At 37.6% G+C, this 25,750-nt stretch overlaps 1 protein-coding gene across 5 annotated transcripts in view; it reads right to left on the bottom strand.

The window, feature by feature from the left end:
• Positions 1-25,750, bottom strand: part of Nin (ninein) — a 100,190-nt gene that overhangs the window by 12,496 nt on the left and 61,944 nt on the right. For 4 of the 5 annotated variants that reach the window (XM_046461167.2, XM_046461169.2, XM_046461170.2 and 1 more), the window contains exons 16-28: positions 23,807-23,928; positions 22,188-22,693; positions 19,144-21,288; positions 17,758-17,883; positions 17,576-17,645; positions 15,747-15,962; positions 12,946-13,059; positions 11,065-11,187; positions 10,168-10,281; positions 9,270-9,416; positions 6,032-6,211; positions 4,350-4,499; positions 2,400-2,501 (exon numbers count right to left, since the gene is read on the bottom strand). In XM_046461167.2, coding sequence (XP_046317123.1) covers positions 2,400-2,501; positions 4,350-4,499; positions 6,032-6,211; positions 9,270-9,416; positions 10,168-10,281; positions 11,065-11,187; positions 12,946-13,059; positions 15,747-15,962; positions 17,576-17,645; positions 17,758-17,883; positions 19,144-21,288; positions 22,188-22,693; positions 23,807-23,928 — 4,115 coding nt within the window. The remainder of the gene's footprint in view (positions 1-2,399; positions 2,502-4,349; positions 4,500-6,031; positions 6,212-9,269; positions 9,417-10,167; positions 10,282-11,064; positions 11,188-12,945; positions 13,060-15,746; positions 15,963-17,575; positions 17,646-17,757; positions 17,884-19,143; positions 21,289-22,187; positions 22,694-23,806; positions 23,929-25,750) is intronic. The other variant, XM_046461171.2, reaches the window with a different exon arrangement.

Raw genomic sequence — 25,750 nt, forward strand, 5'->3', positions numbered from 1 at the left:
AGTGGCGTATAGCACACTTGAGAACTGCTGAGATGGTCTGTACCACCTCCCTCTTCTTTTTTCAATGTTCAAACTGAATTGTTTATTGAATGCTGCCTCATCTAGTTAAATCCCTGGAGTGGAAGTCAAATTCTAGCCCTAATTTGACTAGAATTAGTCTAGAATCTCCTACTCTGGTAATTTGCACACTTTCATTACACTGGAGTAGGATATGTATTGGATTACATCAGAGACTTTCCAACTTATATATAGAGAGGAAGAGAGACTTCCCCTCAAGGGAACTTGTACATCAGATCAGATCAGAACTGCCTAGAAAGCTTTGCTCAAATTCCCTGAAACCACAGATGTATCTCTGATGTAGACACATCTCTGTCTGCTCACCACCCCTAACCTCACCAGGTGAGAATCTCTGCCAGAGAGGAAGGACTACACAGATCCCTCAGGTAAGCTTAAAAAAAAAAAGATGATGTGAAAGCCATGGCACATCTCGAAACTCGCTTAATGTATAAATACTGTACTCTAATAATCCAATTTATAAGGCCAGAAGTGGGAATGGTTAACGCTTAATGGTTATTCTGGTTAGAGTGATAAAAAGGTTTTGGAAATGGTTGTATAACATTGTGAATGTAATTAATGCCATTGAATTTTAAACTTAAAATTGGTTAAAACAGCAAATTTTATGTTATGTACATATTTACCACAGTTTAAAAAATTAATAAGGTAATACACCCCAAACCATTTAACTGTTTACTTTAAACATGTGAACCCCATATGTGAATTTATAGCTCAACAGAATTGTTAAAAAATCCAATCTGCATAAATCTAGAGTTTACAGTTCTTATTTCCTAATGGAAGTTTCATTAGAAGAGTGTACGAAATGTTCTCTTTAGTGTTTGAATAGAACATTCATGCTTTTTCCTTATTCAGTTCCAGTGCCAAGAATACTCAATTTTCCTTATTTATTAGCAAATATTTACTACTGATCAAGGGAAAAAATGATAGGAAATTGCTTATGATGGCTAATAATATAAAGTGGGACTGAGAGATAAGGGGGCTTCCCAGGCTTGGGGAACAGGCGGAGAATCAGCCTCTTGGCAGAGCATTTGGAAAACATCCAAAGGTGTAATCACCATAGTAAGTATACCCTGTTACTTCTGAGTTAATTACCAGACACATTGGGCTTAGCTTCAGATACCTTATTCATTGGAATATATAATTATTTTGTCAGAAAAAATACCTACATCTAAGTGTAGCCTGCAACTCAAGATTCTGAGTGCATTTATTATATGCTGTCAGAAAACATGGTTTGGGTTTCACTATTTATAATTTCACTAATCTCCCTATTAGTGAATAAATCGGAGAACATAAAATTGCCAGAAACCTCCGTGGTCATTTAAATGTCAATGTGATATGTTTGCCCTTATTTCCCACATTATAAAATTAAGCATTAATTTTTAAAGTCAGCTAGCATGTATTCAGCCTTATAAAAAATATTTAAATATCTCTTCTGTCTCATTATTCTGGCTTAAAAATATTTCTATACAATTTTTAAGAGCATAAAAGATATTTTCTATGCATACTTCTCTACCTTATATAAAATTTACAGTTAACTAAATGTTGTAGTAATTAAAATACTTTTATCTACCCAATGCAAAATATCTCAGTTTTACTTATTAAGTTTTACTTATTAAGGAGGGCTTGTATATAAGTTGTTTTCTAATCTTCAATGGTATTCAGTAGTATCGCAAGGTAAACTGACTGGAATTCAATGTCCAAGCTGACAAGTTTTCCAAACATTTTTACATTTATCAGATGTACCTCCCAAAAGGCAGTGCTGTGGTATAAGTGCAGTAATGAACAAAGGCAATTCTTCCCCCCGCCCCCCCGCCCCCAGGGCTTGGGAGTGAACCTAGGGCCTTGCACATACTAGGAAAGTGCTCTGTCACTGAGCTACACCCCCAGTCCTACAATGGCAGTTCTTGAAAATGAACTTAAAAATGCAAATGCTCTCAGATTCCCTGGATAGATTTCCTAACTGAAGAGGTTGTTAGTGAAATACAGGAGTATCAGGACACTGTTAAATACACACCTATGTTGAGAGCTCTAGGCCCCTTGGCCAATATCAGGTAGAAGTTCCTGCCACTGAATTTGTTGAGGTACAGGTCTTGGCATTTTAGGATATTATTTCCTCTTCTGAAAAGCAGTATGGAATTACCTGATCATGTAATTAAGCAAAAATGTCTATTAAACTTGCTAAGATAGATCAAAGAATGCAGCTTGGAAGTATACTCAGATTTTCAGGACAGGAATTCAATGTCAGGTCTAGTTTCTTCCAACAAATGGCTCATTCATGGATTAAAATATTCTTCATAGTTAAGGACATTTGCTTAAAAACTTACCTCCAGTAGCTGCTCATCCAGTTTCACTTGTTTCTTTTTCAGGCCTTCGTTTTCCAAATGAATTGTTTCTAATTCTCGTTCAAGGGAATTCACCTGATTAACCTGTTAAAAAATAAAATTCTTTAATAAGAGAAAATAAACAAACATGAATCGTTCTATTTCATTTTGGTAAATTTGTATTAGTCAGAAATCTTGATTCTTGGAAGAAAATCAAGATAATTCAGCAAAGAAAAACAACAACACAATTCAGTTCAATGCTGATATTTAAGTCATCTGGGTTAAACTAAAATTTAAGTAATGTAGATATCTTAAAAAATATATTTTTAGTTGTAGATGGGCACAATACTTTTATTTATTTATTTATTTTTATGTGATGCCGAGATTAAACTCGGTGCCTCACACATGCTAGGCATGTGCACTACCACTGAGCTACAATTGTAGCACCAGTAACGTGCGTTTAATCATTACTTCTTGCATGTAACAGATTCTTTAAGGCAGTTGACTTTTAACCTCTGTGTCATCCACTGTAAGAAATGTTTTATTCTATAACCCCAAACCCACACTGTATGTGTGTGTGCGCACAGTTACTAGTACATGTCACAAAAATAAAATGTTTATTAGGTAGTAATTATCCTTACCAGGATCCCTATACTGATATTTCCCAGTATATTTCATTAATAAAAAAAATGCTGATTTTAACTCAGTTGATTTACTGATCCTCTACTATAGATCTGCAATGGGGAAATCACTGTTTTGAGAGTATATAAATTTTGGTTTATATAACTCCTTTTTCGATTTTAAAGATGAAATTAGAAGATTTTATGGGTATCCACTTTTGGAATTCTCTTTATTACAATAGAATCTAATAAGCTACAGGACACTGGGATTCAGAGGATTGCTAAGTAGAAAACATGACACTATTCTAGATGATTTTTGCTTCTATTAAAAAGAGCCAAGGACAGCAGCTAACATTTCTAGGTCCATTTAATATTCATTGTTATTTTAAAACCCATCTTAAGACTTTTCACTTGGTGAGATTATAGATGAAACCTACTCTTTTTCTGACAACTTGACTTAAAAGTAACTGTAATTTCAACTGATATTTCAACTTAGCATACCAATTTTCTTACTACAAATGGTTATACTTTCACAAGTAAAAAAAATATGAATATAACAAAATATTGCTCATTCTTCCCATAATTTTAAGCAAATTTTTTTAAAAATAGGCATCTGTTCCATTGGCTCTTTTTTTTAAAATATACCTTTATTTTATTCATTTATTTTTATGTGGTGCTGAGGTTTGAACCCAGTGCCTCACATGTGCTAGGTAAGCACTTTACCACTGAGCCACAACACTAACCCCTTAAATGGTTTTTAAGAAGAGGAGGATATTAGAGAAAACTGAGTTTAAGTTTAGGAAAAGAAAAACAAGTAACAGAAATCATGAGAATAATATGATCTAGAACCTTAACTCCATGAGAAAAGTATAGAAAGCAACTGGAGCTGGGCTACAAAAGTTTGTCCATGTGGTAGCCAGCCTCCAAGATGGCACCCAGTGGTTCCCACCTCACAGTCTGAATCTGTCATGTAGACTTCTCTCAGACCACATCAGGACTAATCTGGGTATGTACAGACAACAGCAAAAGTGATGGTATGCCACTTCCAAGATTATGTTATGAAAGGCAGTATAGCTTCTCTCTTGGTCTTTTGGTGCCGTGTGTCTCTTATTATCACCTCAAGAAGAAATCAGCTGCCACATTTGGGCTGGGGTTGTGGCTCAGCAGTAGAGGGCTCACTTAGCAGGTGTGAGGCACTGGGTTCGATCCTCAGCACCACATAAAAATAAATAAATAAAATAAAGTCATTTTGTTCATCTACAACTAAAAGAAAAATTAAAAAGAAAAAGAAATAACCCAGGTATACACATAGTGTATACCTCCCCAAACTCACCTTCTTATTAGTAGGAGATTGTTCTTTCTGAAACTGATCACATTCTCTCTTTAAGTTCAACTTTTCTTGCTCTGTGGGCTTCACAGTACCTGATGGGTTTAGATGTTTTTGGTGCTTGGAGGGAAGAAGGTTGGATTCCAACTGACGAACCTAGCAAAAACAAATGTTAAGAGGAAAAAATGGTTATGTAATCATGTAGCCAGAAAAAAATAAAAAATAAACATATGGGGCTGGGGTTGTGGCTCAGTGGTAAAGTGCTTGCCTAGCATGTGTGAGGCCCTGGATTCAAGTCTCAGCACTTCATAACAATAAATGAATAAAATAAAGGTCCATCAACAACTAAAAAATATTTAAAAAAATAAACGTGCAAGTAAAGTTTTAATTCAGTACTTGGGTTCTGTGTCATTAAAAGTCTTTTCTTAGCAGGGTGCCTGTATTCCTAGCTTTAGGGAGTCTGAGGTGGGAAATCATTTGAGCCTAGGAGTTGGAGATCAGTCTAGCTAGGCAAGATAGCAAACTTGACCACATATCAGAAACCAAAAATGAGAGCAATAAAAAATATTTTTCAGTCTAGCTTGCCAATTTTTTTTTTTTTTTTGGTACCAGGGATTGAAGTTAGGGGTGTTTAATCACTGAGCCACATCCCTAACCCTTTTTAAACATTTTAGAGTCAGGGTCTTGCTAAGTTGTTTAGGGCCTCACTAAGTTGCTGAGGCTGGCTTTGAACTTGTGATCCTTTGGCCTCAGCCTCCTGACAGGCTGGGATCACAGGCATGCGCCATCGCACCTGGCTTAGCTTGCCAATTGTTGAAGCTTACTTCTATGGATTTCCAATGATCCTTTCTAGGTAAATCTGGCTGGGTCTATAAACCCAACATTGTAAGTATCGGACAAGGTAGAAGGGATCTATCAAGACTCCAAGAGTCAAATTGTGATGTGATTATCAAGATCACAGACATAGCAGTCCTAGTCCCTGCAGCTCTGGCATGAGTATAACTTTCGCAAGTGAACAGTCCCATCTATTCTGTATCAGACTGCTTGTACCTGAAACAGTACATTTGCACTATTAAGTTCCACGAGGACAGGGACCATGTCTTTCTTGTCCCCCACCATGGCTTCAGTGACAACAGTTTCTAAAGGAAAATCTGTGCTCTAGTTTCTCCTCAGTAGAGGTGCTGAAGCACAGATTAAATATAAACAGTGAACTTAAGAGCAGAAGTAAGGAATTCAAGCATAGTTTGTTGGTTGGAAAAGATCTTTAAAAATCACTTTAACCTTGAAATGCTGACTCTAACTAACTCCTTATAAGGAGCTAGACCCATAAGATCTGAGTCTAATTTTGTCATTTTTGTAACTTCTGGTCTGGGCAGCTATCCAATTGGAATAAGAACTATATGGTTGACATAATTTCTACGAGTCTATATTTTTTATATCAGGATTAAAATCACAGATTTATTTTAATATAGAACTCCTTATACAAAATGAAAAAAATATTTTCTAAACATACTTGGATAAAATTATATGTAAGTAAATGATAAATGATACACTCTTAAAATAAGTCTTCTTTCACAGGCTACTCAAATCTGTACCCTAGAACCACTTCAATCATATCACACATTCATTTTCATATCAAACTAATCCTTTTCAGACATATGTCATGATGTGCCAGCCTTTGGAGTTACCTTTTCCCGGGAGTGTGTGAGTTCTGCTTTGGTGTTCTGTACCACAGTCTGGAGTCTCTCATTCTCTTGCCAAAGCAGCTGTTGTTCCTCATTTATCAGATGATCCAACTTGTCCCAAGACAGCCTTTTCTGCTGGCTATGGAGCCCTGATGGATGGGTGGCTTTTTCTGGGTCCCAGTTCTTAAGAGAGAATTGCAGAGGTAAGCCTTAAAATGATCCTGATGGGTCATTTCTGTTTTAAGAATTGTATCCTATTTACCTAATGACATCAATACTCATTAAGCACCTTTCAACCTTTTTTGTGTGCCTAATGTGTATAGATATGAATAAACTATATTCTTAGAATATAGATATGATATGAATATAGATATGAATAAAACTATATTCTTGGAATTTGATTTTTAAAAATCAGGTTTGGAAATTCTCTGTTCAAAATGGCCTTTGGGAAAACTGGCCAGTCAGGTTCAATAGCAAATAGGATTATAGAGCAAATCCCAGTTACTAATAGGACCCAAGTATATGGAAGTTGGTGGCATGAAAATTGCCTTGTTCTTAGGAAGTTATCTTTGAACCCGTATAATACTCTTTTTCAAAAAATATACATATATTTGTATAGATATATACAAATGGACACAATGGCTTTATTTATTTATTTATTTATTTATTTAATGTGGTGCCAAGGATCAACCCCAGTGCCTACCGTATGCTAGGCTAGTGCTCTACTACTGAGCCCTAGCCCCAGCTCCTGAACCCAGATTATACTATTTTGATTAACAAAAAACACAAAAGGAACTCTGAAAGGCACTGCCAACCTGAAACCTTTCACCAGCCAAACTTTTTCGTTTTCACATATGTAATCATATCCCTTTTTAGAATCCCAAAATACATATTGTCCATGTAATTGAGGCTTGGATTCAGAAATGTGCTTTAAATTACCAGAGTGATATATTTTTTTGAACTAAAAATAATTTTAAAAAACAAAAACAAAAAAGCAATACAACTAAGTAAGTCTCCTGCCTTTTAAGCTAAATATGAAAAATAAAAAAGGTAGAATCTCAATTAGAAAAAGAGTCAGCTCAAAAGTAATTTTTAAAATACAAACTACATTATTTTTAAAAAGTACCACCAAGAGATAAAAATAACTGAATTAGTGCCTACTTTCACTATAGACAAAATCTTAACATCCACCTAAAGACTAGCATCTATAAAATTCTTAATTTACTTGTATACAGATTGATTAGCATTTGTGATAGTTTAAGATGAGATACTTTTTTTTTTTTAAGTTGTCGACAGACCTTTATTTTGTTTATTTATTTTTATGTGGTGCTGAGGATTGAACCCAGTGCCTCACCCATGCTAGGCAAGTGCTCTACAACTGAGCCACAACCCCAGCCACTTTCTAACAACACTGTAATGTGCCAGCTAAGGCTTTAACCAGCTCTTCCTGGTCTTCCTGGTACCATAGGTGAAACCCATTAGGTGGCAATGAATTATCTCCTGAAATTCACCATTGTTGTTTTATGCAATAGTTTTCCTTCTCAGGAAAAGCTTACTTTTCTTGCAGCCCTTGTGTGTGTTTCTTGATTAATTTCTTGTAATATTTTTCTTGACTTAATTTTTTTAGTCACATTAAAAAATAGGATGCTCTTACATATCAAAGTTTGGAAGTGTTTTAATTTCATTACTACAAAACTCAACTCAGCTATGGTCTTTTGACTTGTTCAATACCAAAAAATTACCTTTTGATATACTTTATATTTTCACTTATATGATGTTCAGAAACAAGCATCTCTGACCTATGGTGACAGAAGGTACATAAATCCATCCCTTCCCAAGAGCCTCTCCTCTCACTGGTTCAGTGGGCACCCACATGGAAAGTCAGTTTGGCCCCAGAAAAGTGACTGTGAAACATATTTGCTGAGGCAGTGGGAAGAGCAATCTGCTCGGCAGAGGGAAGCAGAAAGTGCTTCCATTCAAAAGTGTAAGTTTGCCCTTTGTAACAAGGAGTGAGACTAGCTGTGTGTGGATTCATGAAGGGGCTGGGACTGGTGGAATGCTTGGAGTCCCTCAGCTTGCCACCCCAGCTCCCTTTGGGTTGGTCACCTCCTGCAAGTTTAGAGGAATTCAGAGGCTTCAACTGCTGTAGTTTGGACACTTGCCATATCCCTGAGCACATCGACTGGGGGATCCAGATAGATCCACAGGCTTGGTGGGTGGCCATGTTCCACCTTCCAAGTACAAAAAAAGAGGCATTGGGAGTGAATGTAGCTGAACTGTGGATAACTTTGCCCTAGCACAAGCTAGTGGGCAAGGAAGGGTGGAGCTAAGCCTACAGACCGCCCTAACTGGTTTGGCCCCTTTGTGTTGGAGCTGAGGACGAACACACAGGACTGAAGCTGCAGCCTGCAACCTCGCCCCCCCATACCTGGTGGATTCCAAAATTAGAAATCCCAGAAAAAAGTATATCCACTTAAAATACTTTGGACAAAAGGAATCCTAGCCTCTTTTTGTTTCTGCCTTCATTATGTTCTATGTTGTTTTGTTTTCCCTCATTTTATACTTTTATCTAATTTTAAATTAAATTTAAATTTTAAAAAATTATTTAATTGGATTTTTCTTTCCTTCTCATTTTTATTTCCTCTTTTCTTTCTTCTTCTTCTCATTTCTTCTCTTTTCCCTCCCCTCCCCACTTTTCAATATTTTAGTACTAATTTTACTTTAATTAATATGTCCTAGTGTAGCTTATTCTATATTATTTCCTCTCTTTGGTTAGTAGACCTGTAGAGGTAATTTCTAATAGGGTTTTTTTTTTTTTTTTAGTTTTTTTTTTTTTTAGATGGACACAGTATCTTTCTTTCTTTATTTATGCGGTGCTGAGGATCGAACCCAGTGCCTCACGCATGCAAGGCAAGTGCTCTACCACTGAGCTACCGGGGGTAATGGGTGGGTAGAAATGCACAAAAGTATGTTATATGCATTTACAAATATGTCACAATGAAATCCACATAAGTAATAAGAACTAATAAAAAAAACTATTTCAAAGGAACTTCTCTTTATAAAACAAGTGGGTATCAGTATTATCAACTCAAGAGCCAGCTGGGTGCCAGAAATGTTCTATATTTTGACTAGTGGTAGTTATACAAACACATTCACAAAAATACAACTATATGTAAAATTATATATATCTATATGACCACATTATAGAAGAAAAAGGTGTGCCTCAATAAAAAAAAATTACCTTGTCACCCACATTCTGAAGTTGTTTGTGTAAAGACATCACTTCCTGTTTCAAAGCTTCCTTTTCCTGCTGAGTCACTCGGAGGTCAGATTTAATCCGAGACATTTGAAGATTCACATTCTGCAGGGTTTCCTCTAAATTCTGAACCTGCATGAAAAGAATAAGCTTACACTGCTACCCAAACCTCATGGTCTTACTGCCACCATGTCCAGGAATGAATAAACAGGGACTAGAGAACTCCAAGGCTCCTGCTTCTGCTTACTATATCCAGTTCTCTTTTCAGTAGTTTGGTGGAAACCCAGGATATTATGTAGGTTTACAAGATGCTAAATTATGTTTAGGAAAATGGTAAACTGTGCCTGGAGCAAGGTAGTGCTGATAGTCACCTGGTAGATCGCCAAGTGATAGCTGACAAAGGAGTGCCGACTGGCATCACAAAAGGTGGCTTCACTGTGTCCTGGAGAAACTGCATTTCAGCCTGTGGTATTGGTTTGTAAATGATCTCTTCATTGAAAATAATAATATATGCTTGTAGAAACCTATTTTGCACTGATATCTCATATATATATTTCCATTAAAACTTCAAATTTTGTAAAAGGAATGTTGATAGAGATCTTTAATAGGGCATGGACCTGCTTCAGAAATCCTATTTCTAAATTGGGAACAAACACTGATTTCAATATACTATTCTCAAGGTTTCATAATAAGTAATCTCATAATTAAAGAACTTTGAAGGAAATGTTGTTTGCATTATATGGACATACTATGTAACGTATATGTAAAATTGGATACTATGTGATCATTCTGAGCCCACCTGGAGTATTCTTTCCACTGGGATTTCTATTGGAAGACATAGGAAAATATTCATGTGGTGATGAAACAGGAATTGTCCACATACCTTTTCCTGTGAAGCCACCAGCTGTGACTTCAAGCTCTCGCTCTGGTGCTCCCAAGACTTTTGTTCTTGCTTCATTGTAGCAATTCTGTGCTCTAAACGTCTTGATTTTGCCACCTGTTTCAGGAAGAGAAGCAGGTTAAGAAGGCATTTTTGCAAACATACCTAGCCTCAATTTATCAGCCTTTGCTTACACTGTCAAGAACAAGTACCATCTACATGGGAGATCAGGGAAAGGAAAAATAAAGTAGAAGTTTTCCTGACTCTGTTCTACTTCTAATTTTGAGTCTTTTCATTTTTGGGTTTTCCCATTGTTTTTTTTTTTTTCCCCTCACTGCCTCTTTTTTTTTTTTAGTTGTAGATGGACAGAATGCCTTTATGTTATTTGTTTATTTTTATGTGGTGCTGAGGATCGAACCCAGTGCTAGGCAAGCACTCTGCCGCTGAGCTACAGCCCCAGTCCCACGCCTCATATTTTGATGGTAGGAAATGTTGGGCTGGAAGGCAATTAGAAATCTCAGGAGTGTACTGTAACAGGAAAACACAGAATAAGGCAGGTAGGGAGAAAGAAATCAGAGGTTTTAGATCTGCTAAGGAAACTAATAGAAAAAATTGTCTATGAAATAGATTTCAGATTATTAAAAACAATGTATCAGTTATAGCATATAGAACAGTAGCATTATTGTATATAGATATTATATATTTAAGCATTATCCCGATATACTAAAATGAGACAAAGTCACAATCTTGGCTTCATGATATCTAAGGTAATGTAAGACCAGCTGAAATGCTGTTCCAGGAAACTCTGGAACATGGGAGGCCCGTGGTTGAGTACCCCTAGAGAAATGCTCTTTAGGGAACACATTCCATGATGTGGTAAAATCTTATTGTTTTTACTACCTTATCCACGTAGCTATTTAATTCTTCACTCAGAGCTTCTTTTTCTTTCAGCAGTTGTTCATTGTAGCTTAGAACACTAGAAATTTTTTGCTGGAAGTCAGAGAGATCAGGACATCTGTGCAGCTGTAAGAGATAAACAAATGAGCCCCACCATCATCTCCTGGCTGTGTTCATAAAGAGGTTTTTATAAACAGGGCATTTTCATGACTGCTGAGATTTCCCTATCTGTAGATATTTCAGAGGACATATAAACTCTTGCAGACTATAATTAACTTTAACAAACTGTTCCCTGCTGGCTTCTCTTTCACTCCCCAGTTCAGTGCTGCAATGTCTGCTCAGATGGACTCAGACAGACATTGTTAAATAATGATCCCAGCTTTCAATTTCACCTTCAGGGTAAAATAACTGTACTGCCATTCTGCCATCCATCTAACTTGTGCACAGTGACACATTATATTGTCCTCATGCTTTTTCAACTAGAAAAAAATCTTTTTTCAAAAAATGTAGGTCAAGAATATAGCATCAGCATGAACCAAATACAAGGTATCAACACAAGGGTTGTTTAAGAATATAATAATCTGTGTTTTCTAGCTTGTTTCATGTGCCCTTTCCTTTGGAGGATGCCTAAGTTGACTTCCCAGTAGAGTGTTGCTAACGTGAATGCTCAGGCTTCTTCCTCTCCATGTTACAAACCAGGCTGTTTCTTTGCAGCATCAATGTTGGTATTATTGACACTTTGGGCTGAATTAATTCTTTTGGCAGCAGGGGTGGGAGGTTGGGGGAAGGGAAACTGTCCTGTACACTGTAGGTTGTTTTACAGCATCTCCAGCTTTACTCACTAGATACTGTATCCCCATTTGTGAAAACCAGAAGATCCTAGACCTTGCTAAATGTGCCAGGGTCAGGGAACAAGCCCCCCATCTAATCCTGTTGATAATCATGGATTTAAAGAGGCCACTTGTTTCTTACACCTCTTAACCCTTCCCCACATTTTATAAATGTTTAATTTTCCACCCTTGTACTTGACTTTCACATTTTTCAGTTCTTTAGTATCATTCCGACAGGGCCATCTTTCTATGTCCTGCTTGAAGTTGTTTTACATTTCGCTTTAGAAATAGTTATGACAAATACATTTTACTGGTTGAATCTTGTCTTCAATTGGCAACAAATCTAACATACTTTGGAAGAATAGGCCAGAAGGATATATTGGTCTAATGAAGAGCCTTCTCCTTCACCCAGGACCTTGCAAATTCCCAGAAAGCTTATTATCATTTTGGATGTCTACAGACTGACATGTGATTTCTGCGGATGCTATTTGTGGTTCTTTTCAGTGCAATAGGTAGAAGGCATAGAAGTGCTTGCAAGCTATGATCCATGATATCACATACAATGGCACATGCTTTCTAGGTCTGAGCTGTAGGCAATGACAATGGGCTGACCTTCCCTTACTCAGGGGTCTGGCGCCTGACGAAATAATTACAAGGAAGGACGCTCAGAGGCACCACCTTCACCTGTATCCTCACAAATCAGAGTAAACAGAGTAAGGAAAGTTAAGAGCAGAAGTCACCTTCTTTTTAAACAAACTAATGCTACTTTTTTTCTCCCTGGCCAGGAGAAAGTAGAACAACCAATTCCTTGGGTTGAAATGGTTGGGCTTCATTTACAGTAATAGAATTTTGGAGTCTACAACCTTAACTAGAAGGAAATATGGATAATTACCAATAAGAGCTCTTGCGAATGGACTTGTCCTTTAAGTCCTCAGCTTTACCAAGCAATAAGCTAGTTGAGGGGACCGAGTGCAAAGGATGTTTGGTGCTAGAAACACCAGACTAGGGGGGCACAGTCTGCTCCCTCAGCCCCTCTAGTGGTATGCAGCCTTACTTGTTTCATTTTCTCCAGTTCATCTTTGAGAAGGAGGTTCTCCTGTTCCACAATATGAGTCTGTATTTTAACTTCAGAAAGTTCTGCTTCCAAAGAAGACACTAAAGTGGAGGACTGAGAGAAAAATAAAAACTCAGATAATAGACACATTCACTCAGGCTGGGGAGACAGACCAGGTTCACAGAGGGCAGTAAGTATGAAAGAAACAACGACACCAATTCAACCACAGGCTGCTTTATGAACTTTGTCCTTGTTTTTAAAGGAACTCACTAAAGCCATCTTAAAAGGCTTTCCTCTTCAATAACATGAATAGGATTCCTAAGGCAGTTTTTGTACATTTCTCCACTGTGGGGTTACTTTTTCTTGTCAGAAAAGCTTTTGAGGGCTGGGGATGTGGCTCAAGCAGTAGCGTGCTTGCGTGCGGCCCGGGTTCGATCCTCAGCACCACATACAAACAAAGATGTTGTGTCCGCCGATAACTAAAAAATAAATATTAAAAAAATTCTCTCTTTCTTAAAAAAATGGGTGAATAAAAGAAAAAAAAACAATCTTTCAAGTTTAAGAAAAAAGAAAAGCTTTTGAGATTATGAAATTTCTGTTTTCCAATTTTCTGCTTTATTAATGTCTGATTAGTGGATTTTGGCTACAATAATTATTACTTGGGTGTTTTGCCTAGGGATGATTTTCTGTTTTTGTCTTTCTACATTTTTTAATTACCATTCTGAAATGAATTCTGTAAATTCTCCCTATTTAATCAATTTTTATGTTAATATGGACTCAGGTATTTATTATAGTCTGTGTTTACTTTATTCTATTATATATCTATTTTGTAGATGACTTAATTCTTTTTTTCCTAAAATATGTTTCTAGTTATAAATGGACACAATATCTTTATTTATTTATTTTTATGTGGTAGTGAGGATTGAACCCAGTACCTCATTCATGAGGGGCAAGTGCTCTAACTCTGAGCTACAGCCCCAGCCCCTCACTGAATTCTTTTCTTCCCCAGTGTGGCTACATTCTGCATGCTGTTGGGCTCCTGTAGCGTTTATGTTCCATTTTGGTACCCTCCCCATCCCCACATCTTGAATGGATTCACTTATGCTTTTCTTGTGAGAGTACTGGAAGATGTAAAACAGTGCTGGGGATGAGCAGCTTCATGAAAATGAGTAGGTACATGGGTATTTTCTAATGTCTCCTTTCTCACATATGTGGAGGCACATAGAGATACTCTTGAATATTTTTTTCATGTAACATTGTGTTCTGGAAATTATTTCACATAGAGAGCTTTCTTATTTTTTTCTCGAACAGTTCTAATGTGGTATGGATGTACCCACCACATTTCCTCCACCACTCCACTGTGTAGGAGCATCTAGGTTGTTGGCACTATCTTGCAATTAAAAACAATGCAGCAATGACTAACCCTGTGTATATGACCTTTGATATTGTTGCAAGTATACCTTTAGGTTATATTCCTAGAAGTGAGATTGCTAGGCAAAATTTTGTTATTTATTGCCAAATTTACCTGTGCACTGATGATATAATTTTGCATTCTCACCAGCAATGTATGAAAATGTTTGTTTTTCCACAGCTTTTGCCAACAGAATATGTTGTCATATTTAAAAATTACTGCTGGTCTTTTAGGTGATAAATTACACATTAGTGTTGTTTAATTTGCACTTAACTAATTATGACTGATTTTGAACACTTTTTCATAGATTTGAAGACCATTTTTATCTCTTTTGTGAATTGTTTGTTCATATCTCTTTCCAATTTTGCTATCAGATTTTATATCCTTAATTTTTAAGAGTTCTTTACCTGTAGAGGTATGAGCTCTTCTCTCTGTAGTTATGTTGTAAATATTTTCTCCTACTTCGTCAGTTGTCTTTTGACTTTATATAAGTTTTTTTGCCATGCAAAATTTTTTTTCTTGTATTGCCCTGTTTTAGAGTCATAGTTGGCCTTTTTAAAAATGATAGTTAAAGACAAATTCACCCATCATGTTTTCTTTTAGTACTTGTACTGTTTTTTTTTTATATTTAGACTTCTAATACAATTAGAATGTATCCTTACATATGTTATGAAACATGGATCTAATTTTATCTATTTCCAAATGTCTATGCAGTTGGTCAGACATCACTTATTAAAATGAAGAAGAAGAAGAAGAAGAAGAAGAAGAAGAAGAAGAAGAAGAAGAAGAAGAAGAAGAAAATAATCCATCTTTACTCCAGCAGTTTGAGAAGCCACCTTTGTCACCTACTGTTATTTCTTGGCATGTGTGGGAGACTGGCTCCAGTACTCTCCACAAATACCCAAGCCCCCAGATAACCAAGTCCCTTACGTAAAATGGCATAGTATTTACGTATACCTATTCACATTCTCCTGTGTATTTTAACTCATCTCTAAATTACTTATAATACCTAGTAAAGTATAAATGCTATGTAAGTAGTTGTTATAATGTATTGTTTAGGGAATAATAAGAAGAAAAAGAACTCTGTTCAGTTCAGATGCAATTTTTAAAAAACAGTTTTGGTCAGAGGTTGAATCTATGGATGTAGAAACCATATATTAGAAGACTGACCATACTAGGTATCCATTAGTATTTGTATCAAATTCAAGACTTTCTAGTCCATTTATCTGTCTGGGATAGGGATTAATGTTCCAGTACCACACTGTTTTAATTATTATATTTATGCATAAAAAATTTAATACAAGCATTTCTTCTAGTTCTTGAGATTTCCTTAAAAAAAGGAAAAAGAGAGAGAGGGAGAGAGAAGTTGTAGGGTGGCTGCAGATCATACCTGCACTTTACAGTGTTCTAGTTCTTCTTTCAGATCAGACTTTTCTTGTTCCCATTCCTTGAATTTACTATTTCCTGGCTCTTTTTCCTTCTGGCATAGCATTGCTGCCAGACGTTGATTAAGTTCTTGCAATTCTTCCTGGTTTTGAGAGTTCTTTTGGCTAAGCTCTGCATTTTCCAAATCCAACTGTTGGTTTTTGATTTTTAAATCTGAAATCTAATTAAAATTGAAATACATTTTTAAAACTTGTTACCCTGCTTCTGCTAAAAAACAGATTTAGAAACTAATTCTTTTTTCCTTTCTATATAAAGTTTAAAAGTAAGTATAAATAATAACAGAAAAAATATGTACCCATTATTACAAATTCGGTCATTCGGAAGTGTATGAGACACAGCTTAATCCCATCCTTTAGGATGCTCTATTGTTTGCAACAGGATATGTAAACCACTAGATCATTTTCTATGAATACATATTTCTATGAATATATAAAACCCACATACACATAGAAATTCTTTTCTCTTTTTTAAGCAAAAAATTAGATCATTTCATGTTTGGATAGCCTGCTTTTTCCACTTATAATATCTTACAGATGCTTATGCTTTCCATGAGTGTTTGGAAATTATGTGTTTCTTCTTATGGTTATAGGATATCCCAAGTAGCAAGATTTTCCATAATGTATTTAGCCATTCTGCACTGATAGACATATAGGTTTGTTATAATTATTTCCTTTAATTATGAGGAAACAACCCATCTATATCTGGTATCATTTTACATTTAGGATAATATCTTTTAGAAGCAGGGTTGTTGGGTTAGAAGGTATACATAAACATTGTTGTTTTGATAGATGTCTCCCAAATCTGTTCTTCAGAGTGCTACCAATTTACAATCCTATTGGCAATGTATTTCTTGTTTCCTCACAACCTTTTGAATCCTAGATGATATCAACTTTTAATTTTTGCTAGTTCAATTGAGAAAAAAAGAAACTAATTTATACTTCCCTCATTATTTTGAGGATACCCATCTTTTATGTGTTGTATTATTTTTGTATAATTAGAGCATTCAAATTGATTACCTATTTTTCAACTGGGCTTTACCATTTTTCTACCTTTTTTTCTTTCTTTTTTTTTTTGTGGTGCTTGGGATTGAACCCAGAGTCTTGTGCATGCAAGGCCAGCACTCTACCAACTGAGCTATATTCCCAGCCCTGCTTTACCATTTTTGTAAGAGTACAAAATACATTTTGGATGTTAAAACCCTGTACATTTCAAGTGCTGATAATACTCTTTTCCCAGAATGTTCTCGTCTTTTGACTATTTCAGACATAATCTTAAATGTTCTTCACGTGCTCAACTACATGTTACAAGATTATATAAAATGAACATTGAATGGCACAAGCTATCTGAATAAATTATGATTCTGTGAAATGATATGCTGATTAGCTGGCATTCCATATCTGTGAAATTCTGTCCTTATCTTTCTGCTTTTAATCATGATGAGGAAAAAGAAAGGAACTAACATTGACTGAAGCTGCACAAGGTCTAGAGCTAGTATTCTAGGTGTACTTTAGAGGTATCCCAACTCCTGCTGGTTATAAAGCTTGCATTAAGCACACAGGATCTAGAAACAATATCTACATTATTTTCTAAACAGAAACCCAGTTTAGAGTCAATGAGAGGTGAGTTTCCATTTTTAAACTCAGAATTTACAACTTTACTATCATTAGCAATGTACTATTCTAGGAATATATTTAATTACTATAAATTTGTAAATTTCAAATAAAAAAAGGAAATTTCAGAATCAAGAAACATTGGGAAATACTGTTTCCTTACCTGTTTTTTTAAATTTTCAACCACCTTCTGAACTTCAGCTTTTTCCTGTTTTACAGTTTCTATTTTTTGCCTAAAGGAAAAATGAAAATTTAATTTGGGGGCTAGGCTTTAAAAGTTGAAGTTAAATAGTTTTTTAGTCCTTACAAAATGTCTTAAGAAAATTCAAATATACTCTGTCTTACCACAGTTCTTCCTGAGATCCACTTAATTTTCCTAATTTCAGGCTAGAAATGCTATCTTCTTCATTTAAAGTAGTAATTTCATTTCTCAAAATAGAATTCTCCTCTTGAAGCTTTTCAGATTCATATCTGAAGTACAGAGATTTTTTTAAAAAGTTATAAGGCAGTCATCTGGCATCTTTGGAAAATATTTTTTAGTAACTTCCAATAAAGTAAGTATTGCATGCCAGTTAAAAAGAAAAGTCTAAATTAGTGGTCTCCTGGTCCTTGGAAATCAAGTTTTGACATAATGATTTACTTCTTTTGGGAAGTAAGAATTTCACTAAAACACATCAGGGGAGTGTGGCTAAAAAAAAACTTGAGCATGGAGATGGGCATTGAGATTCAATATCAATCTGGTGGTTGATTTTCTCAATGGCAGGCATATTGCTTTGAACAAATGGCTTTATTTATCTCAGTCTCAAGGCCTCCCTGCTCTGAATAGACATAAACCAAATTACTAAGCTGTAAGAGTTTTAGTTTTATGCCCACAGGGATCTACAGAAAGAAATTTTACTACATTAATCAAAGGGCCACACTGAAATACGTATACTGTTTACTTTGAGATTCTATTCATCTCATTATATGCTGATGTTTTGAACTAAAATGGCCTGAGGAAGGAGAAACTATCTCAGAATTGTTTTGTTTTATACCATTAAGATATTTTAAACATGATGTAATATTTTACAAGATGTTTTTAGATACCAATTTTGCTAGAAGATTCATATTTCATAAAATCAAGTGGGCAATAGTTTACATTAGTTCTATCTTTGTTGCTACTCTTTAAGCATATTTATTAGAAACTAGGAGCTCCTTGGTAAGTATATGCTCTAAGATAAATTTCTATTGTTTTTTGAATATCAACATGCACTTCAAGTTATCTAAGTGAAAAACTATAAGCTACAAAACATCTTTCCTATATTAGTATAAGAATTTTTAATCTACCAAGAGAGTTAATAATACACAAAAGCCATTCATGCTCATATAACGTGTTTCGTCAAAATTAGGAAAGTAATTGACATTGAGCAAAATAATAGCTATCCATCCAAATAAAGTAAGTGCTAGACAAGAGGTAAAGTTGTACAGTGGTGATGCATGTGGTTAAACAGCAAACACTCGCCATTCTGAACTTTCACACTCCATATGAACACATTTATTTGCTACAAGGAAGAGAATGCCTCCAAGGCAAGGTTATTTGTTAATATGACACAGAAGCAGAAGGAAGTCTAGGGTACTGCTCTTTTCTTGAAGACTAACAGGTTAGTTTCTCTATGTACGGAAAGCAGTGCAAGTTAGATTCGATCAGGTGCTCTGTGGGATTCCGTGAAGTCTAGAATGTACATACGTTACCTCAGAAGTTCAACTTTCTGCTGCATCTCACTGCATGTGATTTGCAAATCATGCATCATTGCCTTCAGCTCTTCCTCCTTCTCTGCCTGAGAAGGTACATCTTTCTGCTTAACTAAGGTAGTGACTCTCTCCCTTAACTTTCTAGTCAGCTCCTGTAGCTTCTGTTTCTCCAGTTCTAACTCTGCTATTGTGGCCTGACGCTGAACATGTTTATCTTGAAGGCCTAGGAGAACAGGGCTTTCCTCCAGTATAACTTGAGTCCCACCTCTGGAATTTTCTTGATATGTCTGAACTGTTCCATACACCTGAGGGATTTCATGTGCTTTTACTTTTTTGGAGATTCGCGTTCTGCCCTGCTCAAGGCCCTGGTTTTCTTGGTTGCATTCTTCTAAAATATGGCATGCCCTCAAAACCTCAGGCACACACTCTTCCAGCGTCTGATTGAGTTCAAGTACCTTCTCATCACACTCGACCTTCAAGTTGTCTGAACAGTCTTCCCACAAGGAGAAGGAGCCACACTGCAAGGCTGCTCTTTCCTGCAGTTTTTTAATCTTCCCTTGAAGCTTCAAAACCAGAACGTTTAGCTCCTCGTTTTCTGTTTTGACCTCATCATAACTCTTCTCCAGGCTAAGGAATGTTTCAGTCACTTCTTCCACTTTCTTTAGCTCATCCTGCAACCTGAAAACCTCCACAGTGAGCTCTTTGTTGTTCTCCAGAGCCTCCTCGTAGCGTGTCTCCATCACTCTCAGCTCTTCCTGGAGGCAGTCATTTTCTCTGCTTGCATCTTCATATAGCAGCTTATACTTGGGAGAAGCCTCAGGGATTCTCTCAAGCATTTTTAGTTTCTTTTTTAGCACAGAAACATCAAAAAGCAGGTCCTGTTTCTTTTCGGAAGCTCGGTCACAATCTGCGCGTAAGATCATTAGTTGCTCCCGAAGCTGACTAATCTGATTCTTCAGGTCCCAGGATTCGGTCCTGGTCTCTACACTGTTTTCTAGCTCAGAAAAACTCTCTATGGAAGCTTCAGACTCCTCAATTTTGACCTCCTGTCTCTGAACAGAGCTTGTCGCAGTACTCCCCAGGTCCTGGACCTTATCATCTTGCAAGTCACTTAGCCTGCATGGTGCAGTTTCACCTTTTTCTTGCTTCATTTGGTTTGGGGATGAAAATGATTCTGTCTGTTCCACAGAATTTCCAAAAAACTCAGTAGTTGGCTCCTCTAAACAAGATGACATCACCGACCCTGGCTCTAGTCTTTGCAGCCTCTGCTGCAATCTGGAAATCTCAGAAGCCATTTTCACATTTTCCTTCACTGCGCGTTCATGAGCTCTCTGCAAGCTTACAAGGACATCTCCGTTTTCTTCCAACAGCTGTTCCCCTTGCTGAAGCAGGGACATGGTCCCATTTCCTTCCTCCTCATCTTCTCCTGTTGTTTGACAGCTACCCTGAAGCCTGGAGAGAGGATTTGCTGCCTGCTGCATGTCCTTAATTTTATTTTGCAGTCTGGAGATTTCTGTGCTCATCTCAGCCCTCTCTCGATCTGCTTTCTCACAGGTCACTCTGTGGATGGTCTCCATGGCCAGAAGCTTGGCCACCATCTCCTGCCTTTCCTGTTCACGTTCCATTTGTAACTGTTCAAGCTGCTGGCTGGCCAGCTGTTCTGAGGCACCTGCCTGGCAGAGGACCTGCTCTCGGTCTCTCAGTTCTTTTTCGTGACTGCTCTTCAGCTCAAGTATCTGATCAGACAGTAGATTTTGCTGACTTTCAGATATATTCCGTAGGTCTTCCAGGTCCTGGAGCAGTTGCTGTCTCTCTAGGACCATGCTGTTTAAATGTTCTTTGTATGTCTTCTCCAGCATCTCTCTCTCCTGGGACAGGACCAAAGAAGTTGCTTTCTCCCTCTGAAGAGTCTTCTTAAGCTGCTCCTGGGCTTCTGCATACTCTTGGGTGAGCTCATCCTTCTCAAACTGCCACTGAGATTTCTCCTCCAGTTGCTGTTCTAGAAGGTCCCTCAGCTCTTTGCTGTAGCGCCCCTCTAGGCTTTGCAGAGCATTTTCACATCTCTCAGTGACTTTCTGACAGTCAGCCTGAAACTGGGCTTCTATATGAGAAGTTCTTCTATTATACTCTGTTTCCATTTTTTCCCTAAATGTGGTCAACATACAGTATTACTGAAATTGCCACCAACTCCAGAAACAAACAAAATACATTTTTCCATGCATAGAGGAGGCTGCCAAGCAAACAGTTAAAATTCTTTCTAAAAATGTTCTTAACTTATTCCTCCATGTTTCATGTGTACTGGGAGGAATCACATTTCTAAAAGTTAAGAGTGGCAACTACAATTAATTTGGAAGACAGCTCTCTCTGAAGTTAGGAGAATATTTATGAAACCAAATTCTTTGGCATAGACCTGGATGTACTCACAGATTTTTAAACCAAAGTCTTAAACTGGTATTTCATAGGAAATGATGAAATATGTATTGACCTAACCCCTAACTTGGGAAATATATAACACTGCTTCATTTTAATTAAACATGCATTGCAGGATATTAGTCACTTAAATCATACATATTAACAAATTCATTTTGGGTTTGTTTCTTATTTAATAAAACAGCAGTATGTCAGGGAGTGAAGCACCAAAGCCCTCAAATGAACTGGGATTTCACAGAAGGAAGGCGAGCACAAATTGTCATTTCGTAACTCTGGGAAGAAATGTAAGGTCATAAACAGCCTTTCTTAGAAAGCAACAGAACCAAAGTAGGAAGAGACCACATTTTGGATCATCTTATCTTCATCTGGAGCCTTAGAAGATAGATTTTAATACCAGAACCACTTTCCTGTTTTAAAAAAAACAAATAGTTCCAATACTCTCCAAGTTAAGCTTAGGTGTAAACAAGGGCAAATCAGTTGAAAATTTTAAGAAGAATCTATACAACCCCTGGGCTACTCTGCCCTCTGTTTTTTCCAGGCCTCCTTCACTGACTGGAGCTTCTGATGCCCTGAGGGGATGCGCCTGGGTTGCTTGGCTCCCCTCACATCCTTACCTTCCCTCTTGAAGTTCTCTTTGGTGCTTCTCCAAGAGCTCTCTCCTCAACTCCTCTTTCTCAAGAGTGTGCTTCTCCACCAGGCTTGTCAGCTGCTCCTGGTGAGACTGCTCTAGGTCCTGAGTCAAGCCCCTCACCTTGTCCTCCGTCCAGGTGCTACTCTGGATGAGTCCTTCCCTCTCTTGGCTAAAGCCTTCCTCCGCCTGCTGCAGTCGGGCCTTGAGCTCCAGCTCGTGCTCCAGCCTGAGCTCCTCCCTCAGGCGAGCCTTCTCCTCATCCCATGTCACCTGCAGTTGCCTCTTCTCCTCCTCATGCTGGCAGCAGGTCTCCCGGTGCACCTCCTTCAGTGCCATGACCTGCCCCTGGAGTTCTGCAATTTCACTTTGAAGGTCATTTATTTGTTTTTCCAAGGTGTGCATGCCATGCTCGTACTTCTGCTTCATGGTCTCCTGCTCCTTTTCACAGGTGAGCCTGGTCTCATCCAACTGCTTTTCATATTGGCGCACCTACAAGCAAGACAGGAAACCACCACAAGATTGTTCAGCTCGAGGCCATGGAAAGGAATGTGATGGGGGCAGCAAGTGTTTTGTTCTATAATCATTTCTGAATTTTCACATTATTTGAAAATAACTTATTTCAAACACCTTAAATAAGATATCTAAGTCTGGCATAATTTGTTTTTTTTTTTTAAAAAAAACTTGGTTAAATTATACTAGTTTCTGAGCAACTCTATTAAGAACTGGGAAGACCCTCACACATAGATACTCTTTGTCTTCCTATGAGTCCTTTCCAACTGAAAACTTAAGGTCTTAAAATATTTAATTAATTCAAATATTTATTGGTACTACAAGGTACCCTGCAAGCCTCAAGGCAACATAAAATCGACTAAGACATAGTTCCTGCCATTGAAGAGAAACTAGTCTGGACATGGATAAAACAAGTTTACAAGGCAGAACATCAAATATAAAAATCCTAGAAAAAAGAACTACAATGTAGCATGGGGAGTTAGAAAAAGAGAAAAATCAAATTTGCTTAGAAAATTCTGGAATGACTTCCTCTAAGAGGCAATATTTGATGCAAACTCTGGAGGGTAAGTAGACTTTCAAGAGGCAAAAAGCAGTAATAACAGCACAGTTTGTAATAGTGTGAGCTAAAGGGGACAGAGTTTAATGGAGAACCACAAACCACCCAGTTTGGCTAGGGGATAAGAACTTGCATGGTAACAGAGAAGACTGGGAATGTAAATGGAAGTCCCAAGGTGACCTGTTGGGAGGCCAAGGATCATAACCTATACTTAATTTAGCACATAATGCTACATCAAAGGGTTTTTTAATTAAGATGTTGAAGTTTTTTTTTTTTAACAAGTTGAAATAACACAATAGCCTCTGAGCTTCATGTTCCATGCTTGCAGGGATGAGTATATTATATTTTAGATAAACTCTCTCAGGAGGAAAAGGGCTTGCCCTCAGCCTGAGGAAGTAGGCTTCTGGTAGCCACCAGACATAGGGAGAAATGCATAGAAAGTCCTGTTGTGTGAGAAAGACTTGGGAAAGCCCCACATGAAAATGGTTGTCAGAGATTAAAGAAATTAGGGATCTGGGTTGGTAAGAGAAACTTACCTTGTCTTCAAGCTCCAGTCTTATGTGACACAAGTCCCTGTGATGTTGTTCTTTCATCTGTTCAATGACCAGCTCAGCCTCGATGCTCATATTGAGTGGATTACATTCTTCAGAACCCAGTCCTAAAAACACAGGGGACCCTCTGATCCTGTGGCAGGTTCTTTCAATGACACAATCTGGCATCTGAGGAGGGACCCCCAATTTACCTAAGGCATAACTTTCAGCCTAAATTTCCCCAGATGTGAGCTACTGGAAAATAAGAGAAGCCAAGAGAAGTCTCTTCTCTTTTCAAACATTAGGGCAAATAAGACACTAAGATGAACAGATTCTTTCATGTATTGGCAATGTACCAACCTTAGCAGAATATACCTTTTTAAACAGTAGGTAGACATAGGTGTGGAAATTACTGCTTAAACATGACCTCCTCCTAATAAAAATGGTATGTGGTGAGGAAATAGCAGGAGAAGTTTGGCCAACCAGCTTTCTATCCATCCAACAACTACTGAATGACAAACTGGCACAAGGGCAATGTGGCTGGGGGGTGAGTGGCCAGCATACTTGCTGCCAGGCTTTGAGGAGTAGACTTCTTGAGTCAGGATGTTCAGCTCATCACTCAATAAAAAGGAATACTTGGTGTCACTGAGTTTCCTGTTGATCCCCCTCTAAAATTATTGGCTGAAAAATAGGATATAATTTGGAACCTGGATATAGGCAGGGTTTTTTTTTTTTGGGGGGGGGGGATGGTGAGGGTGGGATTCACAACTCCACCGTGTGACTGTACCTCTGAAACTGCCCATGATGACTGATGAGAACATCGAGAAGGTAAAGACTAAGTCGAAGGCTGAGCTAGTGCCAAAACACTGTGTGTCTACAAAACAAAGTCTACTATTAGGTAGCAATCCCTTAAGGCAGGGAAGCCCAAGATAGTTTTTCATGTGGGAATATATAGGCAGATGGGAGAAAGGGACCCCTCTTGGGTTGAGACCTCACAGCTAGGATTGACAGTCTTAACCTGGGCTTCCAATCATATGGCATATCCCCAGCTGAGAATCAACACATGGATATAAACCACCCAAAGATGGCCACCCGTGAAGAGCACAACCCAACAGCTGGATGGAAAAGCTGCTGAAATGTATCATATAGTCAGGTGGTCTCCACCCTTGACTAGAGTATATAGGCCAAAATTCAGAGAAAAGGGCTGAAGACCTCTTCCACTCCCCTCCTCTACCCCCTGCTGATTCTACACTAAGTAGGTGAGGGAAGGAATGAACCATTTTGTGAGAAAAGTACTTTCACCCAAGTAGCAGAGAGGAAAGCTATTTATAACAAAAGAACTGATTTTGAGCCGTTTCTGAAATCTGAACTCAATGCATCTGAGCAAAAAGGCAGGCTATCAAGATGGGGGAAAGAGCCAGGAGTGAAGGTCGGATGGTTCCCAAACAACTCTGACTTCCAACCTTGCCCCTGGAAATTTTCCTCAAAGGCACAGGCGACCAACCCTTATTTATCTTATTTGTTGTTCTGCAGAAGCCACAGAGGCATTTAGCATAGCCAGCATAAGAAAACCAGTTACAGATTCTGTGGTTTGCGGTTGGCTCACCCTCCAAAACCATCTTCATACCAGCCAGGCACTCTCAGAGAAAGGATTCAGCAATGGCTCTGTGTCTGAATTCTAACACTCCAAAGGCATGGGTTCTTAGATTTGCAGTCAGTTTGTTTGTTTTAAACAAAGCAAATACTTTAGTGTTTTGATTTTTTTCATTCCTTTGTTGATACATATAAAAATCAGATGGACATATTCTCATACAGACTTCAACGATAAGTGAAAACCTGACCGCAAGTGAAATAGCTCAAAATGAGAATTGACAAAGGCTTTTTTCCCTTCAGATTGCCAGTTTTGCAATTTAACATTCAGTCACAGTTCTTGCAAAGATTAAATGCAAA

Source organism: Marmota monax, unplaced genomic scaffold (assembly GCF_021218885.2).
Source record: "Marmota monax isolate L192 unplaced genomic scaffold, Marmota_monax_Labrador192_F-V1.1 WCK01_AAM20220418_F8-fsc00001, whole genome shotgun sequence".
In the NCBI taxonomy this organism is placed as follows: domain Eukaryota; kingdom Metazoa; phylum Chordata; class Mammalia; order Rodentia; family Sciuridae; genus Marmota; species Marmota monax.